This window comes from Denticeps clupeoides, chromosome 12, assembly GCF_900700375.1.
Source record: "Denticeps clupeoides chromosome 12, fDenClu1.1, whole genome shotgun sequence".
Lineage (NCBI taxonomy): Eukaryota > Metazoa > Chordata > Actinopteri > Clupeiformes > Denticipitidae > Denticeps > Denticeps clupeoides.
This window is the reverse complement of record NC_041718.1, coordinates 12,173,726-12,190,523: the sequence shown is the minus strand read 5'-3', so window position 1 is coordinate 12,190,523 and position 16,798 is coordinate 12,173,726. Positions and strand designations below refer to the sequence as shown.

At 46.1% G+C, this 16,798-nt stretch overlaps 1 protein-coding gene across 1 annotated transcript in view; it reads left to right on the top strand.

The window, feature by feature from the left end:
* Positions 1 to 14,528, top strand: part of iqsec1b (IQ motif and Sec7 domain ArfGEF 1b) — a 115,765-nt gene extending 101,237 nt beyond the window's left edge. Inside the window, exons 4-16 of the mRNA XM_028997524.1 lie at positions 1,845 to 2,118; positions 2,703 to 3,982; positions 4,340 to 4,501; positions 5,142 to 5,264; positions 6,006 to 6,172; positions 7,175 to 7,314; positions 9,001 to 9,030; positions 9,124 to 9,249; positions 9,381 to 9,480; positions 10,334 to 10,495; positions 10,672 to 10,848; positions 11,770 to 11,819; positions 14,013 to 14,528. Of these exons, the coding sequence (XP_028853357.1) occupies positions 1,845 to 2,118; positions 2,703 to 3,982; positions 4,340 to 4,501; positions 5,142 to 5,264; positions 6,006 to 6,172; positions 7,175 to 7,314; positions 9,001 to 9,030; positions 9,124 to 9,249; positions 9,381 to 9,480; positions 10,334 to 10,495; positions 10,672 to 10,848; positions 11,770 to 11,819; positions 14,013 to 14,528 (3,307 nt within the window). The remainder of the gene's footprint in view (positions 1 to 1,844; positions 2,119 to 2,702; positions 3,983 to 4,339; positions 4,502 to 5,141; positions 5,265 to 6,005; positions 6,173 to 7,174; positions 7,315 to 9,000; positions 9,031 to 9,123; positions 9,250 to 9,380; positions 9,481 to 10,333; positions 10,496 to 10,671; positions 10,849 to 11,769; positions 11,820 to 14,012) is intronic.
* The last annotated feature ends 2,270 nt before the right edge of the window (positions 14,529 to 16,798 follow it).

Genomic DNA, 16,798 nt, shown 5'->3' with positions numbered 1-16,798 from the left:
CAGAAATGAGCCAGACGCATCTCTGGAGGCCCCAAAAGGAACGAAATCTTATTTGCTGCCTTCTCTCCGTGCTGCATGCTGAACGAGTTTGGAGGGGAAAACATCAGTCCATAAGCACCGAGCCGTTCTGTGCTCCTGTACCCAGAGCCTGGGAAATAGCTGGCAGCTTTGTCATTGAGCATAATACCTCACCGCGCCACGCTGGCGTTGTTCAAAGAACCTGCAATTACATGTTACACAGAAACACTTTTATTTCATTATTGTTACACACTTTCCGTGCCTGTCCCTAGACAAAAGACCACAGCATCAGCCAAATGAGTTGTTATATCCTTTGTCAGATGTGGTCTGATGCCGGTGGCTAGCAGTAAATCAGAACCGGCCGTAATGGTCTTTCGACTTTTCGGCCGAATACCCAGGCAGACAAGGGTCTCTTGCCCTGAGAGGGTTTTACCATGCAGACCCATGGGATTCATGCAGGGCATTTTTTGTGTTGTTACCATATTCTGCATGGCGGAACTAGGACTATAAAACGTATAATTTATTTTTTGCATGCGTGAATTTTGATGCAATTTCACAGTAAATCGGTACAAATAATTTGTACAGTAAACCCTGTACAAATGTGACTGATACATGAGAATGTGGCAGTGATCATATATAACGTAAACAGCAGGTAAATTCAAATATAGAGACATAGCACACATAACACACAAATGAACACCTTCTTTCTGCAGATGTTCACACAAAAATGTGTCGTACCTGAGAGCTTTCACCAATTTTAATATCTCAAATATCAAGTATGCCCTGCATCCGTCTCCTCTCAAGAATAAAATTCATAATAGTTCACCAAGGATTTTTCAAATCTTGTTTTTTAACAATAAGGGCATGAGTCTACTCTCTGTCTCATGGTGACTAGTCTTAATGCACTTTGACCCTCGGCGGAGGGGACGGGGAGAGAGCATGCACGTGGGGAAGGCGTCTGCGGTGTGAGATTAGTCCGGCTCACAGCTGTTTGGGTAAAACAGTCCAGCTGCCGGGCCAGCGCCGCCTGGGACCAGAAACCAATTACCAGCTCAGGTTGGATGTGTCCTGCTGTGAGGGACGGCGGGGGTCCTGCAGTCACAGTCGGCATCTCTTAGCAGCGCGTTACCACTCACGTAGTCGGCCCTGGCAACGGATCTGCATACCGAGCACCTGAGATGATAACTCGACGGAAGGGTTCTTGGGGTGATGGAAACTTCCGATACCAAATTTCCCTTTGAACAATTGCTCTTTTCTAAATGTGGCGATCGCTGTTCACTGCATAGTGAAAGTGAAAGTGGAAGTGATTGTCACACGTGATACACAGCACACAGTGCACGTAGTGAAATTTGTCCTCTGCATTTAACCCATCACCCTGAGTGAGCAGTGGGCAGCCATGACAGGCGCCCGGGGAGCAGTGTGTGGGGACGGTGCTTTGCTCAGTGGCACCTCAGTGGTACCTTGGCAGATTGGGATTCGAACGGGCAACCTTCTGATTACGGGGTCGCTTCCTTAACCACTAGGCCATCACTGCCCCAGTCTGTTCTCCCTTGAGTTTCTATAAATGTGACTGCTCGCTTTTATACCCCTGTGGAGGAGAAGGCAACGTTCAACCTTTCGCCCATAACCACGTGTGTTGATACGAAACTGGACTTTGAAGCGCGGGTTGGCTGATCCTGAGGATTGTCTGCTTTATCTCTTTCATCTTGATAAAAGAGAGGGCGTGATTTTTTGTTAAAGCTCTTCCTCTCGCTGCTTCTAGCGCTGTCGCTAATCTGCGGGGTATGTAAACACTGTTTTCTCTCCTCTCCCCTGTCTCGCTGCAGTGTGGAGGGTGATGCTCAGGTCAGCGAGGCTGGGCCCTCTCTGGAGAACAGCTACGCCCGCAGGTCCGTGACGCACGGCGCGCTCGTCAGCGCCGGCAACTTCGGCGCCCCCCTCTACGCCCACCCCGCGCTGCCGGGCCAGCAGCGCCCGCGCCGACCCAAGCTCCAGCACTCGCAGTCCATCCTGCGCAAGCAGGCCGAGGAGGAGGCCATCAAGCGGTCGCGCTCGCTTTCTGAGAGCTATGAGCTGTCCACAGACCTCCAGGATAAGCAGGTATCCCACGCTGCTCTCTCACTGTCTGGCTGCTCATCCTGGTTCAGTGTCCACAAAGCTTTTCACAGTAGCCTAGGTGCTTCCCGATCAGGCTGAAGTGGATTTCCACCTCCAGCATTCCCATCTGATCAAGATCAGCTTCACAATCCCAGCCTTGTGCTGGTGTTAGTGTAAGTCAGTGTTCCCCGGGAAGCGTTGTTACAGGGATGACTGAGGTCATAAAAGCCGAGCTATGGCCCCGATAAAACTCCTTAACTTGTGGCCTCCACACCTGCTGCGATATGCGCTCACAGCCTGCATCCCTGCTGCTTCCAGGGTGGCACTGACCACCGTGAGCCAGAAGAGATGTGATTAGCACAGCCTGGCACTGGGCTGGCGGCAGGTTTAACAGGATCAGAGTGGGTGAGCCGTCTCAGGGAGGCTGATGCAGCTTAATCGCCGAACTCAAGGGTCGGCATATCCCTTCAGATCATGGCATGGAGACAGTTCTCTTGGCCCTAGAGATTCAGTAATCAAAACTCTTCATGGCATCAAGCAGGAATCCCGAAATGGCACAAATATTTGTCTTTTTGTCTTTTCCTCAGGTGGAGATGCTGGAGCGTAAGTATGGGGGGCGTTTCATAACCCGACATGCTGCTCGCACCATCCAGACCGCATTCCGCCAGTATCAGATGAACAAGAATTTTGAGCGCCTCAGGAGTTCTATGTCAGAGAACCGCATGTCCAGACGAATAGTCCTTTCCAATATGAGAATGCAGTTTTCCTTCGAAGGACCTGAAAAAGTCCATAGCTCTTACTTTGAGGGCAAGCAGGTGTCCTTGACGGACGACAGCGCCAAGGTGGGCGCTCTGGTGCAGTCGGAGTGCGGGGAGATGGCACCGTCCAACATGAAGTCTCCGGCCTCGCAGAGCGACTTCACCGATGCCATCACTGAACTGGAGGATGCCTTCTCCCGGCAGGTGAAGTCTCTGGCCGAGTCGATAGATGATGCCCTGAACTGCCGTAGTCTGCACGGGGACGAGGGCCAGCCGGAGCCCATGAGGGGACACCCAGACATGGAACGGGAGGTCAGCTACCACCAGATGAAGCCTTCACATAGCACAGACCATCGCAAACTGGACGAGATGACTGCGTCCTACAGCGACGTAACACTGTACATCGACGAGGAGGAGCTGTCGCCCCCATTACCTCCATCAGCAGAGCAGCCGTCCAGCGCCGAGTCGGACCTGCGTCTGCGTTCACGCAACTCCACGCAAGAGTACTCGACACAAGATTACTGGGCTTTGGCCCACAAGGACGACAAAGGTGACACGGACACCAGCTGCCGCAGCACGCCCTCCCTGGAGTGCCAGGAGCAGCGTCTGCGGGTGGATCACCTTCCACTGCTGACCATCGAGCCGCCCAGTGACAGCTCAGTGGAGCTCAGTGACCGCTCCGATCGGGGCTCGCTGAAGCGGCAGAACGCCTACGACCGCAACGTGGCCAGCCAGCAGGCTAGCCCCAAACATGTATCCAGCCAGGGACTGCCTCCCCGGGGCCCGTCCCGCGACGATGAGTCCCAGCCCCAGCGCCACCGGCCCAGGCACCTCGAGAGCCACCTGGCCATCAACGGCAGCGCAAACCGCCAAAGCAAGTCTGAGTCAGACTTCTCGGACGGCGACAACGACAGCATCAACAGCACTTCCAACTCCAATGACACCATCAACTGCAGCTCAGAGTCGTCGTCTCGCGACAGCCTCCGCGAGCAGACCCTGAGCAAGCAGACCTACCACAAGGAGACGCGCAACAGCTGGGACTCCCCAGCCTTCAGCAACGACATCATCCGCAAACGCCACTACCGAATCGGCCTCAATCTCTTCAACAAGTACGTTGCCGTCTCTCACTTCCAGCCTAATTCAATACCAAAAGCAGCACTCACTAATGCTGAGCTTGATTAAGTCCAGTCACAACTCTGTCAATGATCAACCCCAGAATTACAGCAAAGTAGATGTTTGTGCACTTTGTGTAGTTTCTGTCGAGAATTGAGAATTCCCTCTAATCTTCAAGGATTGTGGATTTGCCCTGTTCAGATGTGGCCCATTAAGTTTCTTTTAATCATCTCTGCTGAGCGAAAAAGCTCGAGCACAACCCCACCCCCTCCCAGTAATAGCACATCCTCCCTCTCAAAACCCCAAATCCACTCCTTTAAAACACATCTGAGCCCATTCCCTTACTCTCACAGGAAACCAGAAAAGGGCATCCAGTACCTTATAGAGAGGGGGTTTGTTCCCGACACGCCCGTGGGTGTGGCCCACTTCCTGCTCCAGAGGAAAGGGCTGAGCAGGCAGATGATTGGCGAGTTCCTCGGAAACAGACAAAAGCAGTTCAACAGAGATGTTCTTGAGTAAGTAACTTTCTGTCTGTCTTGAAAGTACAAGATATATCAGTTCGCAATGAGTAAACAACTTACATTTGAAAGAAATAATGACCACGAAGCATTCGATGTCTCATTTTTCTGCTCATATCCATTTAATTTAAGTGCAACAGGTCTAATGTTGCCTTCGCATGGTAATTTAATTTAATTAAATAGAATGTCTTATTTCTTGTGAAACATAGTCACCGTGGGATTAGGAAGCCTGTGGTGGATGCAAGTTTTTTGGGATGACCTCTCGTTAAGGCAAAAAAATTAATAATCGTTCATAAATACAGTATTAGTGGTTAAACTGAGCTGCAGTGTCTGTCATAGATGAGATTCAGGATATACGTCTGTGTCAGGTTGATCCATAAATCTAGACCTGCAAGAGCTCATCCGCTCAGACCCAACGACCCCCATAAATTTTCTGAAGAGCTGGCGTCCCACAGCAGTCCCATGTGCAGGAACTCAGTGTCACGATCATGTGTTAAAGTCATAACTTTAGGACTCCACCAGTGCAGAAAATAAAAAAAATTGCTGGCTGATGAGGTAATGCAGGTGTGTAGTCGGCTTGAGCCGCCTTTTTTTTTTTAGGCTGACCTGTGTGTGCGCGTGTGTGTGTTCTCTGCAGCTGTGTAGTGGATGAAATGGATTTCTCAAGCATGGAGCTGGATGAAGCCCTGCGGAAGTTCCAGGCTCATATCAGAGTCCAGGGAGAGGCTCAGAAAGTGGAGCGACTCATTGAGGCGTACAGGTAAGCTACACGTCACTCTGAGAATGAAGCACAGAACTGATCAAAACTGGAAAAAAAAAAACACTAGATTAATCAACTAAAATGACATCAATATTGACCATTAAGTCATTGCTGTAGTATAATATTTGCACGCAAGTTTATTGAGTGATCTTGTGTTTCACATACCATGTAACTGTTTCAGCAGGGATGTGGGATCGTTGTGTATTCTAAAAAGTGTGCTAGAGTGGATCTAATGGACCAATGTTTTAACCGCAATTACGTTCGAGAGCAGAGTCTTTATCCTTGGCCCATTTTTACCCATTATAAACGCGCATAAATGGAAATCACTGCCATGAACACAAGGCCAGTCTCCTGCGCTTTTATAAATTCTGTCATACCAAAGGATGTGCTACCATCAGCATTTGGTGAGCAAGCGCTCAAGTGCACTTCAGTACCCTTTGCATCTTGGTGATAACGACAAATGATGATCTGTGTTGTGCCCAGATATCCTCCAGAATGTTATTATGGGCCTTTCTGCTCATCCCCCAGAATCTCCATAAAATTCCCAAACAGAGTTGTAAACCTAGTTTAACAACTAAATGTTACACTATTAGACTGTGGCACTATAACAATTATAGCAGCCTCTGGCAAATTGTGACAATATTCAATTATTGGCCAGACAAGAATCTGTATTGATTTTTTTTATACAGTGTAGGGTCATTTTTTCTGAACTCTCTTCGTTCTCTTCTTTGTCCCTCTCAGTCAGAGGTACTGCATCTGCAACCCTGGGGTGGTGCGACAATTCCGAAACCCTGACACCATCTTCATCCTGGCCTTTGCCATCATCCTTCTCAACACAGATATGTATAGTCCCAACGTGAAGCCTGAACGAAAGATGAAGCTAGAGGACTTTGTGAAGAACCTCAGGGGTGTGTTGTATGCATGTGACCATTTAAGCAGATATATCACAGCATTTCCTATCTAGTGTGGGACAGCAAGATTTCCACTTGTTCTTCTGCACTTCATTCAATCCAAGTTTACACTGAGCGATTTCACGCTGTAGGAGCTGCTACTTGAAAGAGCACTAATTGCTTTTCATGCACACGTTCTGTGTTTGATAAATGGCCCCTCTCAGATAGCGGCTTATGGGTTTTGGACTTTTGGTCATGGACTGGCATAGCAATAACAAGCCAAGCCAATATTTGTCCCTGAAACCAGGATGCACTGTCTGAACGACTGTAGGTGGAATTTATGAAAAGCAGCACAGTGGAGGTGATTCATTTCCCTGTCTACTGGAGCAGCTTTAATTAAAACTCACAAGTGACCCCACAAATCCCCTGCTGGAAGAATAGTTTCTTTGCTTTTTGTGGGTGTGTGTCTTCCAAGTTGTGCATGTGTGCAGACTTTCTTTCTCAAATAATATGGCCCCAGATGGAATTGTATATGGTTCTGTAGATGCTTTATATTTATGGCATGCACAACTATGGAAAAATAAGTTTATATGGCAACCCTGCATGTCAGTTATTTCTTGGATTTCAACATCCAACAAGGTGGCAGTCCAAAGGCAGTGGTGGCCTAAGGTTTAGGAAGCGGCCCTGTAATCAGAAGGTTGCAGGTTCAAGTCTCGAGCCACCAAGGTGCCACTGAGATGCCACTGAGTAAAGCACCGTTGCCTGTCATGGCTGCCCACTGCTCACCAAGGGTGATGGTTAAAAGCAGAGGACACGTGCTGCCGTGTTTCACAATGACATGTATAACATGTATATTGACAATGACCTTCTTAAATTCTAAATTATTTAATACTAACTAAGTTAGTTGTTTAGTGTTGTAACATTATTGTAGAATTTTAGTTCAGATCAGTACTTTACACAAGCCGATCATTTGATGAATAATATAGTGGTAGACTTCATTAACAATCCCAATGTTAATAGGTGTTGATGATGGTGAGGACATCCCACGTGAGATGCTGATAGGGATCTATGAGCGGATCCGGAAACGTGAGCTGAAGACAAACGAGGACCATGTGTCCCAGGTGCAGAAGGTGGAGAAGCTCATCGTGGGCAAGAAACCGGTGAGCGTCACCTCTGACCCACTAACTCGCACTGATAATAAAAAGGCATCACTGCATTACTTCCCATCCAGACAGAATCTTACAGCTCTCCCATTACAGGACGTTCACGGTGGATAACCCTGACGTGTCTGGGGATCCTTGTGCTAGTACGCTGCTCTGATAAATGGGATTAGCAGGCCTTCTGCATCACCCACAGGGCATTGTTCACATCATTCGTATCCACTGTGGGTGATTCACTACTGGAATGCTGGCTTTTAGATGATTTACAGACCTCTCCACTCCTGAGAATGGAAATAAGATTTAGCAGGAGCTGAAAGAAAAAAATGCAGTCCCTTTTGTGAGGAAGGTAGAGAGAAAAGAAAAAGGCAATATTGGGCAGAGATGATGGTAGGCCGAGGAATAGAAGTAAACTGAATGAAAGAGGAGCCATGTTGTTTGTTGACTGTATTTAAATCCCCATGATGGTGCTGTAATTTTTCTACAGAGCCTGACACATTTAGCCTCTCAGCTGTAGACTACATTATGTTCATTCACAAGACATTTTTGTCAAAGGCACATTCATTTTTGTCTATGGGAGACAAAAATGCTGCTTAAAAAGGGTGTGGAATTTATGGGTTACAGAGAACATAGATTAAGTTCTCCAATCAAAAATGCTTGTAGTCTAGGAGTAGACTTAATTTGGGAAACTGACTCTGTAAGCGTATTAAAGCCTTGAGGGAGTCTCTCTTTGAGTTACTCCTTCCCACGGTTTCTCCCAAAGTTTCTCATTCAGGAAGGATGAGTTTGGTCAGTATCTATTAAAGCCCTCCGAAGGATGCAAGAAAGTATTAGTTTAGGAGTGGAGGTGCTGAATAGATGAGTCTTCGAGAGATTCATAAAGAGTTGCAGGAGTCTGATTGATTCAGGCTTTCAATCAACCAAGAAAGAAGGACACTTAACCACTGTTAATAGACCTCCACTATCTATCCGTGGGTGCCCAAATCAAATTCACTGATGCGCACATACACTGTCATTCAAAAGTTTAGGGTCATTTGGATTTATTCTGGGTTTTTTGGTCCGCATTTTCGGCCAACATCAACATAACATTAAATTCTCTCACACCACCAGAATTGAATATATCATTGATTGTAACATGGAAGCACGTTGTAAGTCGCTTTAGATAAGGGCATCTGCCAAATGCCTTAAATGTAAATGTAAACATCAAATTGATCAAAAATCATGTCCAAACATTGTACATGTTGAGAACGACTGTGGAAAATAATAGTCTTAAGTTCCAATGGACAGATGGCTGAACCAGCTTCCAACCATGCTCGCTGCTGAATTCTGGACCAGCTGTGAGGGTTGTAGTGTTGTGCGGCATAAGAGCCATAATGACTGTGGGGTCTAGCTGTATTTCCCCTCTGATTCTCAGAGCATTTAATTGGGTTTCTCGGGCTGTGCTGCGGCTCCCTGCCCATCCACAAACAGCCTGTGTCCTCATTAACCTCTAGCATGACCCACACTCACTTGAGAGATCCAAATAAACATAGACACACTCATGGCCAAAGGTTATATTTAAAAAGTCTTTTCTTTCTCACTTCCACCTTACATGCAGTATACATCAAGAAAGTTCACTTTCGCTACATAAAGTACAGGACTGTTCCTGTTTGTACCTCTGCCTCACCTCACAGTTTTTTTCCATTTCAGATTGGCTCACTGCACCATGGCCTTGGCTGTGTAAGTATCTCTTGATTTTGCTTTTTGGATGGACGAAGGACTGTGCCAACCTAAAAAAGCAGTTCTTGAATGGATTTGTTTCTCTGGCTGTAGGTGCTGTCCCTCCCCCACCGCAGGCTGGTGTGCTACTGCCGGCTCTTTGAGGTCCCCGACCCTAACAAACCTCAGAAGCTTGGCCTCCACCAAAGAGAGATCTTCCTTTTCAATGACCTCCTGGTGGTACGAACCTCTTCCTCTTTGCCCTCGGCCCTGTGTCTGAGCATTCCCAGACCTTCCTAAACACATAACTTCTTAACAAATAAAAAGGAACAGATGGAATCTCTAAATAGTTGCCATGCTTTCTGATCTAGGTCACCAAGATATTTCAGAAGAAGAAGAACTCTGTGACGTACAGCTTCAGGCAGTCCTTTTCTCTGTATGGGATGCAGGTGCTGCTCTTTGAGAATCAGTGTGAGTACCGGAGGCGCAGAAGAGTGTCGTCTCTGCACGTCAGTCTGCCCCAGGCAGATTTTATCAATGAGTATTAAAACCAGCAGACATGTCTGATATCATCTGTGCGTTGACTACGAGCCGAAGCCGATGCTTGAGTGATCTAGCACTAAAATGCACAAAGGAAAATTGCTGTACGAGAAGAATATGGCACCAAAAAAAAAGACCAGTGTCATTGTACATGTCCCTGTGTTGCCAGTACTTGTCTCTGTGAAATCTTTTTGTTCATTATTAAAAACATGTTTAAATTCCCCATGTCGTCTCCTCACCCATCACATAGCCATTCTAGCCATTTCAAAGCACATGTCTGCCTCCAGCTGATGTTTTGGCAGAAGAAGAATCCTTTGATTGTGAAGTAACCTTGCAATCGTCTGAGCTCAACCTTCCTGAGTTCAATAATGATGAAATGGGGGAGAGATAGAAGACAGCACTGTGCTGTGAATGTGTCTTGAGTCTTTGTGGTGTGAATGTTTTGTCATTTCTGTTTTCTGGCACATTTGAAGTGGTCGGGATCGGTCAAAGGTGGCGTAAATCTGTCACCACCAATGAACACTTTGCAAAGTTTAGGAGAGTCGAGTATGTGAAGGGATTTCTTTCAGTATGAGAGAGAGAGAGAGAGAGAGAGAGAGATAACAACACACACACATACATACATACATGAATTGGCTTCAAATGAATGTGTTTGTGTAAACTTGATAACTCTCCAAAAGTGTGCTCTACACATGTAAGCTATCGCCGAGGCCCAACACGTGTTTATGCAGCTTGCCCACACACGAGGATTCCTCCCACTAACTGCCCTCCGCTCATTTGACAGATTATCCCAATGGCGTCCGGCTCACTTCAGCCATCCCAGGTGCTGACATCAAAGTCCTCATCAATTTCAATGCCCCCAACCCCCAGGACCGCAAGAAGTTTACAGACGACCTGCGGGAGTCCATCGCAGAGGTGCAGGAGATGGAGAAATATCGGATAGAGTGTGAGCCGCTCTTTTTTTTTTTTCCTCCCTTACTCAGGAGCCATGACGTTTGACCTAAATGCATTCATCTTGCCTCACGAGCTCTATGACGTGCAGAAAGATTACATTCACACAGAATCAGCTTGTAGCCGGTGTTTGGGACTCACTCATATTGTCATCATATGTCTTCTGTGCAGCTGAGCTTGAGAAACAGAAGGGCGTGGTCAGGCCCAGCATGTCCCAGAGCTCAGGCTTAAAGAAGGAGGCCGGCAACGGCAGTCTGAGTCGCGCCAGCCTGGACGACAGCTACGCCATGGGGGAGGGGCTGAAGAGGAGCGCGCTCAGCAGCTCGCTGCGTGACCTCTCCGACGCAGGTGAGTTCAGAGGCCACTGGGGAGAAGCTGTTCCATGTTAAAAGCAGCTGCTTCCGTAGCATCTGCACTTTCTGCAGCTGATGACCTGGCCAGAAAATTATAATGCCAGATTTTTTTTTCTTCCCTTGAAGTTGGTGATATTTTCTCATTGATACCTAGTAGCTAATTCTTGCATGCAGTACTTTTTGAAATCATTTCTTAACCATGCTTTTTGTAATCTCTATGCATTTGTAGGACAACCCAATCAGTTTGCGACTGCCTAAAATTGACACCTAATCAAGATATTTTGAAGCTTATTTTCACTCGCAGTAATGAGGAAGGAGTTGCTTATGTAGCCTCCAACTTTTCTCTGTCAGACCACAATTGTTCTCTTGGTAACAAATATCTTCTATAAAATGAGAAAGCTCATTGGGTACAGTCATTTAGGCTGATTGTTATTCTATAGCTTCTGTGTCCCAGTGTAATGGCATATAGTAAAACATACTGTGCATCTGACTGTGTTTCTTTCATGGCTGTTTGATTGAATAGTCTCTCTACAAGAAACCCTTTTTAGTCCCTTTTTTCAGATTTCCATTGCAGAAAACATTCCTGTCACTTTTTTATGCGTTATGGACAAACTAGTTCCGCCTTTAAAAAAAAAAAAAAAAGAGTAGAAGCAATAGCAACCACTGTGTGATGGACGTCTGATAGCGGCCTGATCCTTCTCGCATTCCCAACCAGAAGTGGCTCTACCTGCTAGAACTCTCTCCTTCCTCTAGCCATCCTTCCGTCTGTCCCTTTTTCCTTCCCTCTCACCTGTGGAAGTAGTTTAAAAGCTTGCTGTTAGCGCCCAGTAGGTAGGACAAATATACACCCTGCACCCTGAACATGGCCCAGGTGTGTTGTGTTACTCTAACCTGTGGTGTTGCATGTCCTGGCCAGGCAAGCGTGGGCGCCGCAGCAGTGCGGGATCTCTAGACAGCAATATGGAAGTAAGTACAGTAGGATGCCAGCCGTGTCGAGACTCTCTCGTGTGACCTTGGTGATGTGCGCTTTGAAGAGGCCATACTTACGTTCATTCCTCTTCTTCTTTTTTTTTGTTGCACTCGCTTTGCCTGTTTAGTTGTGTGGGGTTTTTTTTTTATTTTGTTTTTTTTATCATAACTATGTGGGATGGTCACTGTGCATGCATGGAATGTGTGACCCTGACATGGAGCCTGTGTTTTAGAACGAAGGCTCACCCTGGAGCCAAGCTCTCTGGTGCCCAGTACAACCAGCATGGTTTAACCAGTAACCCCCGCACTCATGTCCTGTGCACCATGGCCTGACTGTGTGCATCAGTTTTTTTCACCTCTCTATCATCTTGTCCTTCTTTCTTTGTGTGGTTTTCACTGGTTTGTTTTCATCTCTAACGCTTTTATTGGAAGTGAAAGCTTGCGTCGCGTTGTGGCGTCAGTACTGCAGCAGCTCAGAGTGAGGGATCCACAATGTTTCCCCCTCCTTCCTTCCCATTTCTGCCCTCCACCTCCACCCCTTTCCCAATCAACCTCTGTGTTAGCAGTAGCATTAGTATTCAGGGCGCTGCGCCCTGAATGAAGTGATGAGTCCGCAGCATATTCAGTTACTTCAGTCACAGCCTCAAGCCCTCATCAAGTTGAGGCCTGAACCCAATCCCTTCCACTGAGCACGTAACAGTAATTAGGTAAAGGTGCCCCAGTTCTTCATCCCATTAAAGCCCAAAGGATACTGCACGCTCTAATCCAGATGAACAGGGACTAACCGCGGAGCGAATCGTGCCTGTTCCAGCTTCTGCATGTTATGCATGGCTGTCCAGGTTCTGCCTCATTCATTAAACAAAAGCATTCTTGGTGGCAGGTCTGTTTTTGTCATGTTTTCTTTTTCTCCTGTCTTCCTTATTCGTATGATCTAACCAGCAGTATTGACACTGCAGAATTAGGACAGTGTGTATATATTTCAATAACTAAAATATATTTTACTTTTGTTATTGCAGTTCATGACATGATATTTAGAACGTCTTTTACAGTGGTGTCCATGTTGGCCAACATCTTTAGTGCCTGTCTTCTCACCATCCCTTGTTGGTGTTGTTTTCTGATGCACAGCCATTTATACAGCCAAGTAATCTAATACTGTGCCATGCTTGATAATAGACCCTGATAGGAAACCATATCTGCTCTCGACCTTTAACATGGCTGAACTATGACACAGCAAGTCTTCAAAGCATTTAGCAATTATCTGCATATATTCCTGTATTGAAAAAATTTAAAACTATAGTTTGTGTTGTCAAGATCAAAGAAAAGCATTTTCAGTATTACTGGACATTTTAAACTGTCAAATAGGAGGGCAGTATGTCACCAGGAAGGTTCCACGTTCAAATCCTGAACCGCCAAAGTGCCACTGAGGTACCCTTGAGCAAGGTACGGTCATGTCTGCTCACTGCTTACTAGGGGCACTGGTGGCCTAGCCAGAAGGTTGCCGGTTTGAATCCTGATCCGCTGAGGTGCCACTGAGCAAAGAACCGTCCCCACACACTACTCTCCGGACGCCTGTCATGGCTGCTCACTGCTCACCAAGGGTTATCCTTAAGGGTATCCTTAAGGGTTAAGCCTGTCATGGCTGCTCACTGCTCACCAAGGGTTATCCTTAAAAGCAGAGTGATGTGTGCTGTGCTGCAGTGTTTCACAATCACTTTCACTTTTTTCACTAAAATGATGTGTTAAATGCAGAGGACACATTTTGTTGTGTCACTGTGTGCTGTGCTGCAGTGTTTCACAATGACAATCACTTTACTTTCATATTGTTGTGTCTGTCAATACCCAGGCCTCCAGTGCCCTATTTTTTCCACACAGTTCCGATCATTTTGTTATTAATTTATTTATGTTATAAATTGTTTTGCACCCTGAAGCAGTGCCCTTCTCTGAACCAAACCATTTTATTCCTTTTACTGATCAGAGGCTCATTAGAGGCATCCTTTGTTGGGCCAAGTTGGACACCACTGATCTGAGCTGTCTAGCCTAAAGACATTGCCAGTTTCTTTTTTTCTATATGTAAACCCGTAGCAATTAGTCGCATTGGATGGAGTTTATCCACCCAAATTTAGGATATAGATTTAGCATAAAGGGGTTTTGCTTCCTCCCCATTGTAATCTGTTGTGTTGCTGTCCACAGGGCTCCATCATTAGCAGTCCACACATGCGCCGACGAGCCACCTCCAGCCGGGACTGCCCATCCCGTGGCCACCAGTCTATCCCCAACTCCTCCTCGTTGCTGGGTTCACTTTTCGGAACCAAGCGTGGGAAATCCCCATCGCTACAATCCCAGTCCTCACACCCCACCCTCATCTCCCACACCCCACACCCTTCCAACCTTCACCACACAGCCCGGGAGGCAGCAGCAGCTGCTGTGAATGAGGTGCAGGCCCAGATGCACTCTCACCACACCCAGTACTGCCATGTCCAGCAGAACCCTCCACCGTACCATCACCACCACCATTACCACCCTCCTCCCCATATCCAGCATCCACCCCACCAGTACCACCCCCACCCACCCCACGCCCACGGCCCGCATTCCTCGCACCCACCCCACTCCCAGCACGTATCTCACCACCACGGCCAGCCACCTTCCCAGGCTCCCGCACCCCAAACAACCAAGCCCAAACACAGCGGCATCAGCACAGTGGTGTAAACCGCACTGCTCTGGACGCTCTGCTGTGACATCAGACTCTGGACAAGAGTCCCTGGTGGTAGCCACAGAGACATGTACATCCAGGGATGTTGGAGTGGGATGACCCAGGCATGGCTGGCTGCTGACCAGGGGCAACATGGTTGGGAATCAAGAACTTATAAAAAGGAACATAAACAAAAAATAAGACATCTTGACTCAACATGTTTCATTACATCCAAAGCCTTCCTCCTGTGAAATGGCAGTGGCCCTCAGGTCCCTGTGACTCTCACCCCTTTTCAGAACATTTCAGAGTGCCTGGGCCCTTCAGGTCTCATGCCTCCACCTTGCAGCACATGGCTCAGTACAGACTTCTTTAGTGAACAGCGCCTGTCCTCTCCAGGCTCAACTCTCTAGAAGCTGTTCCAGTGTGAATCTACACTCTTCTTTTTTTTTTCTTCTTCTTCTTCTTCTTCTCCTTGTCGCAACATGAGAGCATGCATTGAGACCATGGCTACTGTTCAACCTGTAATTAATTACTTGCCTACATAAAAATGTTAAACTTAATATCCTGCTTCCTAGATGGCAGAAGGGAATAATGTTGAGTAGCCAACGAGTGGAAAGATCAGAGAAGTTAGCCATGGAAGTCAATCACAAACGTAGGTGTTCCAGTAGTTAATGTAGCTGTAGACCACGGTTTTCTGTGATATCTGTTAGCACTCATATCTGTGCCAATTATTCAAGCAGTTAACAGATTTAGTTTTAAAACAAGAATTGCTTTGTGTATATTGTGTATTTTGTAAAATATCAATAATATTCTCAGCAGTTGTTATTATTGTTCTAGAACAATATGATCAGAGACATCAGCTACAAATCAATATCCAAATCAGTATACAGTATTGCACCTATAGAGTAAGCAAATCCGATAGTTTCCAATATTCCAGAGTTACACGTTTATTAGGTAGACCATTTAGTGACCTAGTGTACCCTTGGTTGCCTTTGATTACCACAACTCTGAAGAGGAGATGTAGGATTACTCGCTCTTAACACAACACTGATGTAGCTTACTGCAACCGGAGCACTCACTGGGATTGGACAGAGGAGGGATTGGACGCCCCTGTCCAATGGGTACACCACAGCCATGACACAGTAGTCTTAACTGCCTGTGTACCATGGTTTTATTTTTTTATGACTATTTTTTTAGAGACGAAACATAACAAACACTGTGCATAAATAAATCTATATGGTTATAAGATGGTAAAACTATGAAGGCTATTTTGGAGGTAGAAAATGTACATGTCTTTTTTTTCGTAGAGGGTTGGGTGGGAGGGGCTTACACGAGTGAGTCAAGGGGGGATTGCATTTTTGGTGACTTTCATGCACATTTAGGAGTTTTTAGTGTGAAGTTGATATATTCTCAGCTGGCTGAGTTGAGCCCCTGTAACCCCTTATTTCACTGTGTCCCATTTAGCGATGGATTTTCGGGCATCCCGGGATTACTGCAGATCTGGTCTCTCTGGCTCTGTCGACAGGGAACTGTATGAATGCCTTTTCACTGCTGAAAAAATACACACACACACACACACACACACACACACACACACACACACACACACACACAGCTAATGTAATGTAAAATTGGCCTAATAGGGTATATAGGCATTTTCTACAGCGTGTACAGTAAATGGACTTGTTCGATATATTATATTCATCATCCATCTTACATTTAGGCAGATCAACTGGCTGAAATTGCACTGTCGTTAAGACAGAAATGCTGATTTTCCGGAGAGGCTGTTTTTCACTTTGTCCAGACCTGATGTACAGAAACGCTGTTTGAGACGAGTCTCCTTGATTTTAACAAGAGACTGCCGTTTCAGCAGTGTAGAGATTTGCTCACTTTTTTATATCTTGATTTTCCTTTCCTTTTTTACTGATGGTGCAATATGTAAGTATCAGTTTTATCCTGGTGGATAATTTTTTTTTGCTTGGTTTTGTTTTGTCGTTTGTTATTTGTTCTCCCCCTTACATATCTGTCTTTCTGTGAGCCATGAGTTCTCTCATGCTCTTTCAGTACGTGCGTTATGCAGTAACAAAGAATGTCAAAGAAACACTTGCATGTAACATTATATTGTGAGGCTATTCTCTTAATATTGTATATACCCAAAATATATCAGTGTTGACTGTGGTTGAAATTGAGTGATAACATTAAAAAGTAGTCTTTACAACATTCTGTCCTAATCATTAACACATTTTTTTTCAGGTGACAACACCTTATGGGGTCATATATGTTTCAA